Below are 19196 nucleotides of genomic sequence, written 5' to 3'. Positions count from 1 at the left end.
CGGGGGAACCGCCACACTCGAACGCCCCGAGCGGGGTCAAACGTTCAGGCTCGTTAACATCTCCTTAACACATTCCTCCCGGTTACCGGGGAGACGCTCCGGCCCCGCGGGGGGGCTCGGGGGGTTGTCCCGGGGTTCCCCCCAGTACCGGCCGCGCGCGTGCCGGGGCGGGGCGCACGGGGGGGCGTGGCCGCTCCCGGGGAGGGGTGTGGCCGTCGCGCCAATGGCGGGGCCGTTACCGGGCGTGACGTCAGCGGCGGCGGCGGCTGCACGTGGGCGCGGGGCGGGCGGGCGCAGAGCGGCGCAGAGCGGGCGGCGGGAGCGGCGGCGGCGGAGCAGCTGCGCGGCGGAGGGGCCCGACCCGCGCCCGGTCCGCGCCCTGTCCCGCGGCCCCAGCGCCCCGTCCCGCGGCCCCAGCGCCCCTCGCCACCGGCGCTTGGCCCGGCCCTGCGCCCGGCTCACCCGCGCCGCGACAGCGGCCACAGCAAGGGAGAAGGAACCGCTCGCCGCGCAGCTGCCCCCCCGGGCCCCCTCCCTGCCGCCGCTGGCAGCCCCCACCGACCATGGCGCGGCCGCTCCCGCTGAACCCCCCGTTCCTGCCGCCCACCTACGGCGTGCTGAAGTCCCTGCTGGAAAACCCGCTCAAGCTGCCGCTCGCTCAGGAAGACGGTGAGGCTTCCACGGGACCCCTCGCAGCGTGCCCCGGTCCCGCCGTCACTTGGGGTCCGCGGCATCGCTTTCCCCTTTTCCCTTACCTCCGCCGCCCCCCCTCCCACTCCCCCGGGTTCTCCCCCGGCGATGGAGCCCCCGGACGGCTCGCTCGGCGCGCTCTGCGGGGAGCGGCGGCCGCCCCGGCCCGATGTAACGGGACGCGCTCGGTGTTCCCATCGCCGGTCCTGGGGAATGGACGCCAAGGGCGCTTCGTGCCCCGGGTAAAGGGGGCCGGGATCCTCATCCCCATCCCAGCCCCACAACAAACCGCGTCCCCCGGTTCAATGGGAGAAAGTTGCGGTTTCCCCGGGAAGCGGCGGGAGCCCGGGAATACGCGCACCGGCTATGGCGAAAGGATCCAGCGCGCACGAAAAGCAGAAACCAAGGGAAGGTCGGGCAGTTCCTGTCTCCTCGTTTTTCCGAGTTCCACTGCCAAGCGACTCGCAGGATTTCACCGGGGCTGTTGTATGAGGTTAAAAATAAAATGCTGCAAAGGCTTGGTAGCTGACAGGAAGCTTTATGAGTTCAGATTCTTGCAGATCTTGCAGAGAAATCAGGCGTTTCCCTTATAAAACGTGCACTGAAATCACTGGAGGCTGTAGAAATGAGGAAGCCTCAGTTTAACTTTTTCTTTGCGTCTACATTTGAATATTTTGTTGCTTCTTGTGCACATCAAAGCTGTATGCTGTCAGTTACTAACTGTGTGTTAGTAACGTTTAGAAGTGTGGAATTTGAGGACTACTTTGCTTGTGCAAGGTCTAGCAGGATTGGGACCTTAATTTAGAAGAATTACAGGTTAACAGATCCCAGGGATTTTAGGCTAAGACTGTTCCTTTTCAACAGAATATTTGAATAGCTTTCAGTTTGCTGGAATACTTGAATGTTCACTTTTAAGTCTGTTGATTACTTATTGAAGCTGACATTCAAAGCTGTGCATGGAGTGGAATTGTTAACTCAAAACAGAGGGCAATCTCAAAAATGTGGTTGGATCCAGCAAAGGTGCTCAGTGACATGACCCCTCGATTCTCTTCCAAGTAGAGTGAGTCAAAGGAGTTACTTTTTGAAGGGAATATTCCTTTCTTACACCTGAGAGTACAGCAGAAATACTGGAAATAGTAGTAGCTAGTGTTTTAATTACTGAGCTCTTACGTGTTTGTTATGTGTTTTTGTTTAAGCATTTGGTAAAGAAAAAGACAAAGAGAAGAAGTTAGATGATGACAGCACCAGTACCACAGTCCCTCAGTCAGCTTTCTTGGGTCCAACATTATGGGACAAGACACTGCCATACGATGGAGACACTTTCCAGTTGGAATACATGGACCTGGAAGAATTCCTCTCAGAAAATGGCATTCCACCCAGCCCAAACCAGCATGAGCCTAGCCCACACCAGTCAGGTCTCCAGCAAGCTACCTCAGCATCACCTTCTGTCATGGACCTCAGCAGCAGGGCTTCTACTTCAGTCCATCCAGGCATGGTGTCGCAGAACTGCATGCAGAGCCCAGTCAGACCAGGTAAATCACCCCTTAGAACTTCCCCCTGGAATTTGGCGTGAGCCCCTCCTCCCCACTGTAAATCACTGCTTCTCCCTGTGCAGCTGACAGGCAGTTTAGAGCCCAGAGGATTGCTGTCACTCACACTCCAGCAAATAAAAACAGTAGCTGCAGTTATAGCTAACCTGCTCCACCAGGATTTTGGTTTAAATTATCTAAGGAAAGCTCTGGGAATTCCAAGGAAACTTGGCTATCTTAGTTAGTAATCTTAGCTGTTAGCAAGTAAAAAGACCACAGACAGAATGGCATAGATGCCACAGTGTTAAATGAGAAGGGAAAAGGACTGTGAAAGAGAATATTCCTTCAGCCAATATTTGATGTGAGAACACAGGAGTGGGCAGTTACTCTGGAGTTAAAGGTTAATGCTTCTTACTTGAAATTTTGGCCATAATCTTACTCTCTACTGAGCTAAAATTTGCCACGGGATCTGAGTTTTGGAACGACATTATAATCGTGTTTAAATTGGCATAAACTGAGCGTAACTCTGACCTGAGTTTATAACTTGCATCTGCAGTCACCTTAAGCTTAAGAAAACACCATGGAGTCCAAGGCCTGGTTGTAATGCGCAATTCCAGCCCGTCTGATGTCTATGGAAGTCTTCTATTAGTTTATTAGCACTTGAGATCATCCCTTTAGAGACACCAGTCCGAATCCAGAGTAACTGCTCTGGCTTGACACCAGCATGGCTGAGATCATGGGCAGTGGAAAAGCGTCAACACTGAAGTTTGGGAAACGTGGAGCTTTGCCTTTTTCCTTAAAAAAAAAAAAAAATACAGAGAGTGACTTATTTATTGTGCTCCTCTGCTCACATGAGGTGTGCTAGAGCAAAGTGTGCTCTTGGCAGCAGGAAACCACTCCTCTCCCTTCTGCTTGATCATTTGCCATGCTCAGCGTGTGAAGTCATTGTCAGAATCATCTGATAAGGAGGCAAAATAAATAAATAGAGGGGCAAAAGTTGTGGAGCAGGATGAAATAGAAATGTCTTACAAGTCTGCAACATTCCTGTCTCGTTAAAAAGAAATAAAACATCCCCCAAAGCTCCTCAAACCCACCAACAGACTCCTTGGCCCCCCCATCAGAAGTGTGTGTTTAGTCATGGATTTCGTTTACTTAATTTTACTTTGTGTGGATTTGACTTTGCTTTGTGTTTCAGTTTCAAGGCTTTTCATGGTTAACTGATAACTTATAAGGGTGTCCAAAGTTAAAATATATTTGGAGTAGGCAAGAGCAGAACATGACCCCTTGCTTTTTCTGAGCCAGCTTTAAAAATAGTGCGTATGTGCTACACCGTTTTCTGTCACCTGTGCACACATAAAATTAAAAGCAGATAATCTGTCCGCAGTCTCTTTTTTTTCAGAGGAGCCTGGTAGTGAGCCAGGCTTTTAATGATCACCTGTCAGAATTTATTTGTAATCAGCTGTCTGTTTGACTTTTCAACTCATCGATTTTTTTTTCAGTTTTTCCTGAGCCCTTTGCAGCTCAGGGTTACAAACTTATCTCAGTGTGCACTTTTTTGCTGTTGTAAAGGATGTTATGTCTCTTGAGGTAGGATAAAACATCTAAATTTGCAGGTATTTTTCCCAACACCATCTTGGCTTAACAAGAACAGAATTTTTTTGTTTAATGTGTTTTTTGGTTTTTTTTTAAAAGGGAGCTCATTTCACTACTTAAATAATATATTCTTGTCCCCCATTACAGATAGGAACTGTGACTTAATTAACAGTAGTCTGGTTTATTATCAGGTCGTTGAAATTTTTACATGCTGTCATGTGAAAATATTTCTTTGACAGTCAGTACTGAAGAGAAGACCATCTCACAGTTTAGTGTTTGAGCAAGTTTGAGAATATAACAGTATATATTTTTTCTAAACTTTAGTAAAAGTAAAAATGAGCATTTAAGAGTTGTCATAGAAGTGCCAAGGCAAATGTGCTGCTTTGAAAAAGGGAGGTAAATGTTAAAGTCATTGTAGTGGAGCCTGTTGGTTAATATAGCTTAAGACATTTAAAATAGATTTTTTTATTGTCACATAAAGAAAGGTTTTTTAATTGGTGTGAGCTATCATTCCAGTATGCATAGTATTGTGATTTGTGTTACTGTAATAAAGCAAAGAACAAGTAGTAGGAAGTCTACAATTTCAATACAAATTAATGTGATCTTACTACTTTCAGGAAAATTGAATGTTTTAGGTGATAGTCATTCTAAAAATATTTCATTGGTGTGTTTTCTGAATTTTGCCTTGCAATGGGAGCCTGTTTGAGCGCATGGGGCTGGAGGAAGGGTCCAGTCCTGTGCTGCTGCTGTTCGTCTTTAAATGGCTGTGCAAGTTTGGCACCAGGGCTCACGTGCAGGTGGTCACAACTCCCACCCTGGCTGTGCCCTGTCCGGGGTGGGGGACATTCCCCCTGCACATGGAGCCCCAGCTGTGACTCTGTGACTTAGGGATGTGGTGCCCCACACCCCTCAGCCCCGGGGATGGTCCGTGGGAGAGCAGCATGAGGAGATTTAATTTTGTGCATGTGTTCCAGCACAAGCCTTATCTGTCCGTGGGAGTGAGTGGTGTTGCCCAAACGTGTTTTGTGCCATGTCTGGAAGAGATCAGGAGATCTGCACTGGCGTTCCCTGAGTGTCATCAGGCTCAGCAAAGCTGTGCTGACCCTGACTGTGAACGTGACATTACCAAAATCCTCACTGATTTTCCTTCCCCCTGCTAAAAACATAATGGCAACAAAAAGGATCTGTATGAATATAACTTAATTCTGTATTTCCAGCTCAGATTGTCTGGTCAATGAAAAGATGTTCAGGCTCACCAGTTTATCATCTGCAAAGAACAAAGCAAGCACCTACTTCTCATATATTTCTGTTCAGGGAATGTAGTTGCAGGAATTTCTGGGTTTGTTTTGATGAGGGACACAGGGTAATGACTTGCAAGAGTGAAACCATGTATTTATCTTTCACAGTGCTGATTTTGTTAATAAAAAATAGTATTTTGATTTATTTTAGCATTGCAGACCAACATTCATTGTCATGTGTAGATGCATTTAAAACTTCTGTTTTGTCTTTGTATTGGATGCCGGTAGGTTGGTTTAAATCTGTGGTCTCCTCAGAAAAAGGTTTTCAGATTTTTTTGAAGCTTTTAAAGTAACCCATTACTGCAAACACACTTTTGTGGTTCTTCATCTATTGCACACCTCATGTAATCTTTTGGTGGAATGTCAGTCTCCATTTAAATGCAGAGTCCTTAAGGAAATCTGGAGTAATTTTTAGCTGTTTGTATGTAAATGGAGGGTACATGCTTTGTAGGTAACTAGTTGGTTGTTGCTTTTTACCTGGCTCTTTTCCCTGTGTATCCCTGATGGAGATGATTTGGGCAGGGTACTGTAAAGGGTTTGAAAGGTGTGAATTAGAGAATCATCAGCTAGACCTGATGGAGAATCCAAACTAGAAGGTTTTTGGGATTTTGTGGTTTAGATCGGAATTTTCCGTTTCCCACCAAAGCCTTGGATGTGGAGCTGTGTCACAGGGATGCTTCTGGCACAGTGATAACCAGGTGTTGTTTCTGCCTTGCTTCAAAGGAGGACAGAACTCCCTCCTTCTTTGTGTTCTCTGGTGGTGGTTTTCTGTCTGTGTTGCCTGCATGGCTGGGTGCCTTAGACTACTTGCCAAAGTTTATTTAAGGAAAGAAGAAAAAAGAAAAACAAGCTTTGTAATCCACTGCAGAAATATACCTGTGTGCAATATCTGCAAGTCTTCCCTAAAAAAAGTAAAATTAGAGGCACATTAATCAAAAAACTGAGAATTATTTCCATGTGAAGCACACTTACACCTCCCACCCCCCCCAAAGAACACAAAGATTTTTATGAAATGCTGTGGTTTATTTGATTAGTCCAGATATTCCATCTAGAGTGCAGTATCCATTACCTCTGGCTTCTTACACAGGCACTGAGCTGCAGTGACTGACACCAGCTACCATTGGGTGGGTTTCAGCGTTTTTTTGAGCTCTTGTTTGTGATAGGCATGGCAGCCAGCTGGGAGAGGCTTGTTCTTGTTCCATGCAGCCTCATCCCGGGATGGCTTGGTGCCGGGGCAGCCCCCAAAGGGTGTGTGTGCAGCACTCCCTGTATTGCAGCCTTCCTTCCCCTGCATTTCTTAACTTGACCTCCTCCTCCTCCTCCTCCTCCTCCTCCAGCACAGCTTGGCAGAGTGAAGGGCAGCATTCCCGGCTGCCAGCTTGTGTGTGGAATCCTCTCCTAAGCTTTAATCATTGTTTACAAGCAGTCCCTGGGTGTTGCACGAGCCCCTTCTCTCTCAGAGGCCAAGGGCTCTCTACCTGCAGCACCCAGGAGGGAGCTGGGAATTTCCTGACCTTTGGTCTCCCACGTGACGATGGGAATGACCAGCTCCACCATCCCAAGGCTGGTACCAGGAGCTGCTCTTCACATTGAGCCTCACGTGAGGCTCCGGGTGCCTGCAGGACCATGTGCTCCAGGCACGTGTCCCTGCCCTGTGCAGCCAAGCTCAGCCCAGCTCCGCTCCTGCCTCTGCCAGCAAGGGCCCAAATTGCACTGAGACGGAAAAGCTGCGCCCTGCACTGCCGCTGCCAAGGAAGTGCACTCTGCGGGCAAGCCTCGCAAAACTGCTTTCTGGATCAAAGGGAGATGCAAAATATATTCAGGCAAATATTAAAAATAGCCTGTCACATGATAACGGGGGGGAAAAAAGTGCTGAACGCACAGGCTTGTTAAGGCTGGAAGCAAGAACACTGTGTCTCCTTCAAGAGAGCTAATTTTAATATTCACAGTTAAATGTTGATTATTGGTTAAATAATTGCTTGACTGCGTGAAAGAACTTGAAGTTAGTTCAGAGTTCAAACAGTAAACAGCATGCAATAATCTCGGGTGTTAAGCTGTATTTTTAAATATCCCTGGCCCGACTCTCCAGGTCTCATAGTGCATTCCATACAGGGAGAGCTCCTTGTGCAAGGAAGGGCTATCCAGACTTAGGAAGAGGGCACATACAGGGAACACCTAGGATTTGGTTGGGATTTTTTTTGTCCTCTTAAAGACATTTCAAGGATGTCTTGAGTGTCAAGCTTGTTACAGTTACTTAGAAAAGTACAATGTATTTTTCAGAGCTTTGCTTCCCATCTCAAAGTGCATTGCAGAGTGATTGAATGGTTCTCAGTGCAGTGATTTGATTTAAGGAGCGAGTACACCCTGAAGTCTTTCATAAAACAGTACATTATAGTGAAGAGAGAAGACTTCATCAGGAGATGTATACAAAGACACTGATATTATCTGATTAGATGAAGCTGCATTAAATTGTTCAATCTCTACATATTTTTATGAGAGCAAATTGGCAATTGTGGAAGCTGCAGTGGCCAGATTCTGCCAATTAATCTCAGCAATAAGTACTTTGCTCCTCATGTGGTCTCCCTGATTTCTGTATTGCTCAGCAGGTAGGCAGCTTGTTGACTGCTCTCCATCACCTCCCAGGTGGAGCAGCAAAATGTCACCATTCACTCTCTTGTCATTCATCTTTCTGGAATTTTTTTTTTAAGGGGGGTAGCAGCTCTCAGTGGCCAGTGGAGGTTTTTACAGGATGAAAGGACTTAGTCACCATCAGGTCACCATTAGGACTTTAGTGCGTTATGAAATCAGAAGTTTGGTTGCCTGGCAGTACACTGTGGAGCTGTTTAGTTTTATCACACAAAACGTGAGCATAGGTTTCCTTTTTTTTTCCTTTAGTAAAAAGTCTTCCTTTCATAACAAAATATATTTTCAATATTTTGTCTGAATTTCACTGAAGACTGGCGATCAGAAAAAAATATTTCAGCGAAGTTATTTCAAGAAAAGCTGTGGGTTGATCTCTTCTACCTTAAGCAGATAATGAAAGCTCTGAAAAAAAGCATTTACTTAAACCTCGAATCTATTCCACTTAATGGACTAAGTTATACATAATCACTTGGTGTTGAAAATGAGTGTAAAATCCACAACTGTGTCAAAATGAATGTATGACAAACACGTTTTTTGTAGCTTGTATACTCATTTTTTTTTTTAAAACAAACAAATGTTGATAAAGAAGCTCTCTATCAAAAAGCTGAATTTTGTCCTGAGAGCTTGAGAGCTGCAGTGTGGAGAGCTAACACAGGTGGGTAAGGCAGCATGTGTCGCAACATTTCTTTTCTTTTTTCTTTTTTTTTTTTCTTTTATTCTGGTGCTCTTCACAGCACTTCAGCTTTGCATGACTGAGGTGCTATCCATCAAGTTTTAAACAAATGCAAAATATTGTTCAGCCTCTCACATTTCTGACACGCTTAAAGCTGTGATACAGTTCTGCTTCTCCTGTCCCATTCTCTCAACTAAGTTATGCCAGGGCTAAGTTTGGCCCAGATTTTTGTTGTGCACCCTCCAACACCATTGCTTAGCTTGTCTGATGTGGCAAGCTCTTGCTTCAGGGTTCTCTGCTCAACGTTGAGAAACAGCTCTAGCTCTTCATCCCACTGGCATTATTCTCTTGTTCATATTACTTGCAATTTAATGAAAACAGGCACTGAGCATCTTGAAGCTCTTTGTTTTGGTATATGGCTGTTGTAGGAGAAAATAAAAAACTCCAAATTGCATTAGGGTTCTAGAAAACTCAGCTTCTTGTTAGCTGGAACACAAATGTAGATTACTACACAAAGCAGGAACCACAGTTGTGTTTCCTACGAGCAGAAGCTACAGTGAACTGGAGCAATAACTCACCTGTCACCAAATGTCATCCTTAAATATGTAGGTGTATAAGCAGAGAAGCAAAAATACAGAGTTTGGCAAAGATTTGTTGAAGATGGAGAATGGTTTAAAAAAAAAAAAGCATTCTTTTCCAATTAGCCTGAGGGAGCTCAGCTTGCTGTAAATTCTTTGTTCTGGAACATGGCTATGGACAATAGGTCAAAGATTAAGTAATTCATTACAGAACTGGTTGGTTCTCCTGAATTTAATAAACAAATGAATGAACAGGGTTCTCTGTCCACAGCAAGATCAATTAATTTGTGTGGCAGTGATTGGATCTTAAGTTTTATTTAAAACACTTGCAAGGCCTCCCTGCTTACTTAATGTCTATGTGGACATTGGTGTCTTTGAGGTGACCTGGTCACTCAGCAATCATGGGACAGGTGAAAGCACACCAACAGAAATTAAATGTGGAGAGGAAGGAAACTGTAAATTGCATTTGGAAAGAAATTAAGGAACAATAATGTGAAACTTCAAAGCACAAAATACTGCAGAAATGCATTTAATGGAGCAATCAGTATTTTTAGGACAGCAAGATTATTGAAATAACAGCACTAAACCTTCTTGTAGAAGAGCACATTGCACAAGGCTGCAGAACATAAAGCACAGGCTCAAGGCTTGCGCTGAAGCAGAGGAGATGACTTAAAACAATTCAGTCATTTTTACAAACTCACCATTGCAACATTTCAAAATGAGTCTTATTCCAGCAAGATGTCTGCTTAAAAAAACCAGCTGTGTTCTTGGCTTAGTACTGCTTAGTAAGTAGGAACTAAGCACTCAAACCCAGATTCTGTTCCTCATCAAAGCAGAGAGGGTTAAACTGAATTTGAAGGGCCCTGCAGCAATCAGCCCTCAACCGCTGCCTCTCTTTGTACTGCATAGTGGAAATACGGATGTTGGTGGCATCTGCAGCCCCTGCAGCTGCAGCCCCTCGGTGGGGCACTGGCCCTTCTGGGCATGTAACTCCTGCAGCTCTTGCTTGCTGTGAGAGATGAGCATCGGGGTATTTTTTTGTTCCAGTTTTTCTATGAAAACAAACCAAATCTGGTCATGCCAGGTGTATGGCCTCTTGCCTGTTCCTGCTTGCTGGTTTTTGATTATATTGGCTGATTTTAACCAAATGTAGCAAGAAAGTTGTGATTTTGAAGAATTAATTACAGTTCTAAAATTTTCTGAAAATAAATGAGTGGATGTATGAGTGGATATAGGATGGGAATGTGTTGCTGAGCAGGAAGAGTAATGCAAATGTGCATTTTCTACATCAGAAAATGTACATTAGACCTTTAAAATGCCTGATCTGTGTGAAATGCTTCTAGAAAAGCTGACACCCTTTTAGACACCATGAGATGCCAATTCACTTTGAGAAAAGAATCTGCAAGAAACCAAATTTAATTGGTTTAGTGTGTGTTGGAGGGAGGGGAGTCAAACTTTTTCCACCATTCTTCTTCCTTGGAACTCCTCAGCTTCTCAGGTTCTGTGATTAGATGAGACTCTGGTGTTTCATTTAAAAAGAGAATTTAGAAAATTAGCTGTAAGGTTTGTAAGCAAGATCTTGAAAGTTTTTATCCCACGCAGTGGAATGGTCTTGGTCCTCTCCAAAGCCAAGCACAGTTATTTTACTGAAAAATTTCCTCAACTTTTATGCATCCTTGCTGTATCCTTTTCTTCTTTTGCAGCAGAGTCACCCTAGCTCTGCTGCCTGGTTTGAAGCTACCTTGCAGTGATCTAACTTCAGATTTGTGGCTCTTATTACAGTTATTGCAGCGTCACATGCAGGCGGGCGTTCAAGTGACCTTGTGCGCGCATCCCACCGCTCATCCCGCCCTGCACACGGAGCTGGCTTGCTCTAATCTGGGAAATTTTTCACCCTGCCACCGGGGTCTGGGCTGCAGCGAGGTCAGGAGTCAGAGGGGAACAGGGGAGAGTGAGAGTGGGCTAAAAATGTTGAGGGATCAAAGAGGAAAAGTGGGTCGTGGCAGGGTATGTGTGCTGGAAGGAGGGATGGGGGAGCACAAATGAGGGGAAAGATTTGTTTTCCTATTGGCTTTTCAAAGTTATGCAATTTAAGAATTGGATTAACCTGATATTACTTTGTTTTTCTGCCAGATTAGATATGTTGAGTTTCTTGGCATTGTGGATTGTACAGTACATTGTGTGCTGTAAAATATGGGTGTGTCGGGACAGAGCTGTAGTGACACAACCGGCTCTTGGTGTAATGCAGTGCTGCTGGGTAGACTCCCCTGCTCCCTCTCCCCAACACATACTTGTAGGGCATTTACAAACCTGAGAGAACCTCTTTGTGTCCCTACATTTTGTTTCCAGCACAGCATGAAGACATTTTAGTACCATTTCTGATAAGGTAACACTTACCTGAGGTCCAAGAACCTGTTTGGTTTGGCTGTGGCATATGCAATATTAAATGTTTCTAAAAAAGAAAAAAACTGCTTGAAAAGACACTCGAGTCTCTTCCTGCTTCCTCAGGATTAAGTTGGAGAAAGTTTATTGGGAAATGCTACAATTTTTTCTGTCTGCCTTTTTTTTTTTTTTAATGTGTCTAAAACATTGCCTTCACCTTAGCTTTCAAAGAGTGAAAAAGCAGATACAGATCTGAAATAACTGAAAGTGCTGAGCTCACTGTTGTTTGAAGTATACCACAGCAGCATATCAATGTCAAAGTAAAATTTTCACAGGAGTGTATGTTTGCTCAATGGTTTTGGTTTTTTGTTTTTGTTTTGTTTTTGGTGCTCCATTCATCCTGAGATAATTTGGTTTGGGATATCCTTTTTATACACTGGGCTTGCCCTGTGAAACAGCCCAGTTCTCTCTGCTTATTGCTGGGTGAGGGTGGAGTACTAAAGAAAGGTGGCCACAATCTCAGCCCTGTCCAGCTGGGTGATCACTGCTCTGATTAATAAAGAGTGTGAAGACTTTGGGAAGTGAAACTACAAATACCTTGGGGCACTGTTGTTTAATTCCTACTCTGGTTTTCCAAACTTTCCCAGGGACCTGAGCTACCCAAGCAGCTTGGTTGTGAGGGACTGACCACAGCATGGCCTTTGTCACCAGCTGTCTAAGGGCCTGGCCTCTGTATCAAGAGCTGTACACTGAAAACTGAGGAGTTCTGTCCCTCCCTGTAGTGAAGGTTGTTTTTCTTGGAAGAGAAGAGCGTAAATAACAGAGCAGGTTAATAAATTGCATATCTAGATTCTGTCATGCTCCTCAGCCGTGTGTTGTTACTGTGTCTTACTCTACCAACTCAAAAAGGGAAAAAAAGCCACAGTGCTTGCTCACCAGCTGAAGGTGTTTCTGGAGTGGTAGAACATTTTTTGAGAGCAACACCAACTGAGTAAAATGGAGCAGGAAGCTGACCTTGTGAACACCTGCATCACTGAACTCTATACTTACATGAGAGAATTAGGGAAGAGTGCAGCATATTTAAAGTTAACCTGCATATCTGCCTTCTGAGGAGTTTAAACCACAAGCCTTGAGTAACACATGTTGGACAGCTGTGGTTTGGGTGTCTGCTTGAAACACCTTGCCTGTTGGTGCCTTGGCACTTAAAAAATCAGGGCATGGATTGTCCAGGCTCCAAGGCCTGATGTTGGTGCATCCATAATCACGTGGCTGCCCTCAGAAAGGCTGTTCTTTCAGTTTGACCGTGCTCATCACCAGGTTTAAGAAACACTTTTCCAGTGTCTCTTATCTGCTCAATTTTCTCAATGCGACATGGTTGATGTCATTGTTGAAAATTGTGGTAGTCTCTGTCTGAAAGCTGTTCTGGACACGTGAAAAGGAGTCATTAGCCAAGGAGAAGGAAAGAGCTGGAGGTGTAATTGTCAACTCGTGTGCGTCTCTGATTCCACCAGGTGCTGCACGTGTCTGGTTTATCAATTTATTCCTGTTAGAAAATAAACAAATCTCACTTTTCTTATGTACTCTGGTGACTGCTTCAGCCAAGTTGCTCTTATCTGCAGCAGGGATGTACTTCTGAGGTCTTGTGTTTGGGAGCTTTTCTTTCTGCATCCACGTGTAACCTGCTCTCAGGGATCATGTGCAGGTCTGATGCTGGCCAGGGATGCCGTTTGTCTCTTCCTAAGTCAGTTATTTAAAAACATTATTATCACTACTATCAAAATATAATACCTGACATGGGGGCAGGTGTTATCTCTCATGTTTCTCAGGTTGAATCCTTTGGCCAGGTTCTATCTCACTTCATAGATGTTTCTCTGTGTTCAGCAGTGGCTGTTCAAGGGGTGTCTGCAGTCTGAACCCTGGGGGATGTGCACCATCCATCCTGGGCCACATCCTGGCAGGCCTGAGCACCTCTGAGTCTCCTCAGTGTGGACTTCAAAATCACTCAGCATTTCACGTTTTTGAAACACTGATGAGTAGCTCTCACTCCTATCCAACGACGAATTTCCAGTGCCTTTTCCAAACCGGGTTCTCTCAGGATCTGCATCCTTGCAGGAGCTGTTGGTGTGTATCTCTAGTGGAGACCCAGCTGAACGCCGGGTGCTCAGCCCTGGGAGCCCAGTTAACACCTCATTAAAATCCACCACTGGCAACCCAAACCTTTAAGCAAACGCCTCAAGTAATTTTTTCTGCTGCCCTTCAGTTTCCAGCCCGTGGCTGGTTGTTTCCCACTTTCTCACGTTTTCCCAAGCTGCTGGTGTGTACAGTCTGAAGATCACATTTAACCAACACAAGGAAATCAGCTTGGCCCGACAGGCTTCTCCATCACGTGGCTGCAAATGTGTTCACTCTGTTCTGCCAGATTATGGTTGGCTGAGCAAAATACAGTGAAGCTCTGGGCTGCTGGCCAAGCTTTTATTTCAGTTTGGAGCTTACAGCCACATATTTGCTCTTTGGCAGGACATCCACTGGGGTATATTTGGATAGTAATCTAGCATTGTTTTGCTGCATTTTCTTCTTTTTTTTCTTTTTTTTTTTTTTAATGCACACAGATAGTATAATCCCAACACTTTGTCCAGTCTGTATGAGATTTCTCAGTGTACACCGTTATGTGTGTGCGCTCAGAACTTGTAGCTGTGACCTTTGATAAATATAAGTCAAAGCAATTAACTTTCCTTTACTGAAAAATGCTGGATGTCCTACTCTTTGCCCCCTCTGTGCTGATAACAGAGCTGTGTTGTTACTCTTTCCAAGATCAAAAGCTTTACTAGGGTTTGATTGAAGTCCAATTATGGAAGGAAGTAACTGTGCTGGAGCCCTGAAAATAGCAGTAATTGTTAAAATAATAAAGTGTGTCCTTGTGTGTCTTTATAATATTTAAAACTTCTTTTGGGGTGGAAGGGGGTGGCTTTCCTCTAGCTTTAAAATGAAAATATTCGCAAATGTCTTGTGGAAATAGGAGTGTGCTGTTAGAAGAATTTCTTTTCTCTGGATTTCTTCCTTCAGTTCTCCACCCCAAGTTGCCGTCCTCAGAAGCTGTTTGCATGCAGCCTGACTCATGCAGGAAAATAAAGCTGGATTTGATTTTTAACTGTATGGGAGGCTTTGAGTTTGGGGGGGATAAAGGCTTTATGATGCAAACTCCTGTATTTCTCTGTGAAACAAAAATGGGCTTTTCAAAATACAGCGTGTTTAGGAAAGTTGGCTCTGGGTTTGAAACCCCAACATCTCCAAGGGCACACTTGTATGAAAAAGCAGTACAAAAAGACATCATGCTTGGGGAAGGGGTACAAAACATGAGGGCAAGGGGCAATGTCTGATGGACAGTTCCTGTCATCTTCCAAAGGGACATTGCACTTCCAGTGTGTGTGGAGGGGTTTGGTTGGTTTGGTTTAGATGGATGGTATTGAGCCTTGAGTTGTGGGGTTTTGTTTACTTTATCAAAATCTTTGAGCTATGTCTGAACAGATCAACACTGGCAAAGCTGAAATACTTTTCCCCAAATCTTTATGTTGTTGTTTAGGATATAAATATGTTTTTGCTTCCTCTTAATCTTCCCTGCATCCTTAGAGAGGAGGGAACCTGGGAGAAAGCCCAGGCTCTCATCTGGAGTCAACTGCTTCAGCAAGAGCTTCAGCAAGGGAGAGCTTTGGGTCTTGATCTTAAAGCCCAGCATATCTAAATGCCTATTTGCCAGTTGTAGTGTTAATTGAAACAGTGATGTGAATAAATAGAAATGAAGATGATAATATGGACAGTGATTGCCATAGGGGCTGCTTTGGTGATTGTACAGCTGGGACAGGTTTGAAATTACTGCAAGATTTTACCAGGGTTTGGTTCTGTTTGGTTTTGCCTTTTTTTAACTCAGGTGCTTGCACACGCATCTGATACAGGTAGGACAAGATAATCCTTACGTGAAAATCAATCTTTGTGTACTTTTATTTCAGCCAGCTGGACTCAAAAGCACTAAGTACTTGAATAAAACCTTTGCATTATGGATAAATGGTATCAAGTAATAAGCCCAGAGGATTGTACAGAGCAGGACTAGAATTTTCTTGGCCCCTTAAATTCTTAGGACAGAACCTGTTAATTCATTCATTTGAATTTTACTGTTGCACTCTCTCCACTGCAATAAAAATTATTTAGACTTTCCTTTTCTTTTAAAATCATCTATTTATTCTGACTGTAAGACAGCTTTATGTATATAACATCTATAAAATACTCTCCCTTTTCAGCTCCCTGCTCTCACTGGGTTTGGATGGATCTTTGGCATACAAACTGCTTCATTGCCTTCTGGAAATTTTTAGTTATCAAAAGCCTTAGCAAGGGGCACCCTGTTGGTGTTTATCCAGTTGGCAGCTTGAGCTGCTCTCAGAAACAGCCCTGACTGATCTCGAGGAGCTGCTGAAACTCATCAAGCAGGTTCCTGCTCACCAATTATCCAGTTAAGCAGAAAGAGGAAAGGTGTTTCTCTTGCTTGTGTTTTTTTCTTTGCAAAGTTTAACTCGTTCTTCCCCAAGCCTGAGTACTTGAGGATGTGTAACATGGCAACAGCAGCAGGGAGAGTCAGGGGCGAGAGGGGCAGAGGGGATCTCTGACCTTGCACAGTAAAATCACACCAGGATTTCATCCCTCAGGTGGGACAGACAGGCAGCTTCCAGCATAAATCTACAGCATTCTGATTCTTCGCTGAGTCCTATCTAGTGTCCCTCCACCAGCTTTTTGTCCGCATTTTAACAAATCTTAAGAAAATAAGAGATTCCCCCCTCCAACCAAACCCCTCCCTACTTCAAAGCCAATAATGAATGTTTCGTCGCTGCCAGAGCAAATTTGTTGATTCCCAAACACTCCACTGTGTCTTGGTTGGAAGACTTAAATTGCTTGCATAGTAAGTGCTGGGGATAATATAAAATAAGCTCTTTCTAGTAGAGTTCTGGTTTTCAGTATATATTATAAGAATAAATAAATGCTCAGATGATAGCAGACAGCTGGGTTGTCCACATCTGACTGTCTTCTACATTGATTTTTAAGACAGCCCATGTGCATGACTTCTTGCTGGCTATCAATACCAGATGTGTCTGCTTGGAATTCAGAGGGATTGTCAAGTGACAGTGTAGTTGTAAAACAAATCATTTTGATCATGATTACTGAAAATAGTAAATGAGTGGGTAGGATAAAGTGAAGAGATATTCTCAATTCCAGTAGAGAACAAGAGGATTAATTGGCTTTCCTGACTGCCATTAACAAGCAGTGACTTGGTGAATATTTTTTTTCCTTCCTACCTCCTGCCCAAGGAATTGGCTCCATGAGCAGCACAACCCTGTGGGTTCTCTGATGTGTTACAAGGCTCCTGCAGCCAGGGAGGGAAGAGCTTCCTTCATTTAGGTTGTTTTCACAAAGCTTGTTGGTAGCACATGTGGATGCCTTGCTGCCAAATTTGTTGGAAATTGGCCAACAATTTCCCAAGCTTTTGGGAGGGGGCCGGGCAGATGTGCACAGCAGGACTGCACAAAACTCAGTTTTATGGGAAATTAGGTAAAGAACAACTGTCAGGTACTGGGGGCACTGAAATGAAGTTTGCAAAGCAATTGAAGGAACCAAAGGGCCATTTAATGTCTTAATTCTGTACATGTCCATTAACCAGGTGCACGAGATACAGTCCTTGCCCACAGGTTGGATCCACACTGGCAGATTTCCATCTGCCCAGGACCTGTCTGGAGCACTGAAGTGTAATTTGGTGACTGCACTGATTGTTTTGGAAGTGGCTGGAAATGCTCAGGAAGAAGCAGATCAAAATACTCATCAACTTAGGCTGCGGCAGAGCTTAATCTGGATGTCTGAGCTGTGCTGGCTGAGTGGTCTGTGAAATAACCTTTTTCTGTAGGTAGGGCTTTTCGTACATTTCCTGAGTAGCCCAAGGGTGTAACTGAATATTTACTACTGTTCAACATTGCTTTTTATATTTTTAAAAGGAAGATTTGTGAGTGCACGCGTTGGAATGCTTGTTAATAACAAAAGTTGAACAGAACCTTTCCATCATCAGGATTTTATTGAGTTTTGCTTGTGCACTGAACCCACAAAGACCTTTTCCAGGCAGCAAAATGGAGGCCAAAGAGGTAGAGCCAAATTCTGGGGTTACTGAGCAAGGCAACTGCAAAACTGGGTGACCACCTCATCCCTGGCAGCTTGGACAAACCCTCTGAACCAGGTAAGGGTGGGTTGGGACTTCTGCTTCAGTAGGTGCTTCTTCCAGGCTGCAGATAAGGCAGGTGAGGGCTGGGGTTGTGTTGTGGGTGGGCAAGAGCATCTGAGCTGGGTGTGAGTTGTGTGGAATGCAGGTGCATAAATAGCCTGGGCATGAGGAAGCAAAATGTTTTCACCTGTGAATAGATGAGTTGCTTCTGCTGATGTGCACAGGAACACAGGCTTAGCTTCTGTAGAGAGAACACATTAAAAGTGGTATGAAACATCTTTATTGTGAGACTAGCTCTTAATTTATTTCTGAAAATCTGGAATACCATAAATCTGCCAGTGCCATTTTCTTTATTCCTTCTGCATTTGTAAAAGGAGAACAAATAAAAATGTTCTGTAAGCTTTGCTACATTTTTAAGAAATACCATTTATATGACACAGCTCTATTTTGTATAATTTTTTCATATCCAAAATACAGAGGGCTTTAGAATAGATGAAAAAAAGCTGCATATCTGAGTTTAAGATAAAATAAGATGATCCCTGTGATAGAGACAGCAGAAATGATGTGATACGACAGTTGCTGTAGCAACACCACCTACTTCATGAAAATCAGAGTTAACAGGAGTGTAAAAGGTAAAGCCCACATAATTTTCCAAGCCTATGAATTGCTGCTGCCCTCAGCCTGCAGTGCTTTCGAGCTCTCCAGTGCTTCTCCTTCCATGTGGGCACAGAATAATCACCTTTTTCCACATGGCCAACTCCTGCAGATCCCATCCTGCGCTGAGCAGGGGCACACGGTGGGAATTCTGCAGGTGACCTGGGAATAAGAGGGAGATGAAGGATTTTGTCCTGTCCTGTCCTGTCCTGTCCTCCCCCCAAATCCTCTCAAAAGCCCCGGACAACAGAATACTGTAAGGCCTGTGCTGTCTCTGCAGAGAATGGGATGACCACCAGTGTAAAACAGAAGCCAAGCAGTCAGTTTACTTCTGTGGGACTCAGTTTGTAAAGGCCTGGTGTGTTTAATATGAATTGTTAAGTAGTTTAGACACAGAAGGTGTCAGGGATACGGGCACTTTCCCCCCTCCCAAATAAACCCAAAATAGTGGTGCTCCATACCTCTGCATCTATAAAATGCCAACTCCCATGTTTAGAAGCTCCCATATGCAGTGAATTGATCAATGATTTGCCAGTGCATATTGGCCTCAAGGTTACATTAAAATATATTATTTTTAATATATTGATATTTTAAAAATATATTGACTTAATATATTGATGGTTTTTGTCATTAATTGGCAGTGGAGGTCATGCTGTGTGTGATAGCAAGAGTAAATCTTTAAAAATCTTTATTACTTGTGGATTGGGGGAAGAGTGTTTAGAAGAAAGGGCAGTCTCATATGGAGTCCACTTTTTCTGATCCCTTTTGCTGACATGCCTCCTGAAGGCATCAGAGTAAATGCACTGCTCAATAAATGGAGGGAGGTTTGATTTCTGTGTCTTGGGGCATTTTAATTTCGTTTTTGACATCATTCACTATCTTCACAGATTCAGCATGCCTGTTGCA

At 44.1% G+C, this 19196-nt stretch overlaps 1 protein-coding gene across 1 annotated transcript in view; it reads left to right on the top strand.

Annotated features, from left to right (window-relative positions):
• The first annotated feature begins 405 nt into the window (after positions 1-405).
• HLF (HLF transcription factor, PAR bZIP family member) overlaps positions 406-19196 on the top strand; it is a 36495-nt gene continuing 17704 nt past the window's right edge. The window contains exons 1-2 of the mRNA XM_048323479.1: positions 406-669; positions 1887-2222. Of these exons, the coding sequence (XP_048179436.1) occupies positions 564-669; positions 1887-2222 (442 nt within the window). The 5' untranslated portion in view covers positions 406-563. The remainder of the gene's footprint in view (positions 670-1886; positions 2223-19196) is intronic.

Source organism: Corvus hawaiiensis, chromosome 19, assembly GCF_020740725.1.
Source record: "Corvus hawaiiensis isolate bCorHaw1 chromosome 19, bCorHaw1.pri.cur, whole genome shotgun sequence".
Classification (NCBI taxonomy): Eukaryota; Metazoa; Chordata; class Aves; order Passeriformes; family Corvidae; genus Corvus; species Corvus hawaiiensis.
The sequence above is the reverse complement of the archived record's forward strand: the minus strand, read 5'-3'. Positions and strand labels throughout refer to the sequence as shown.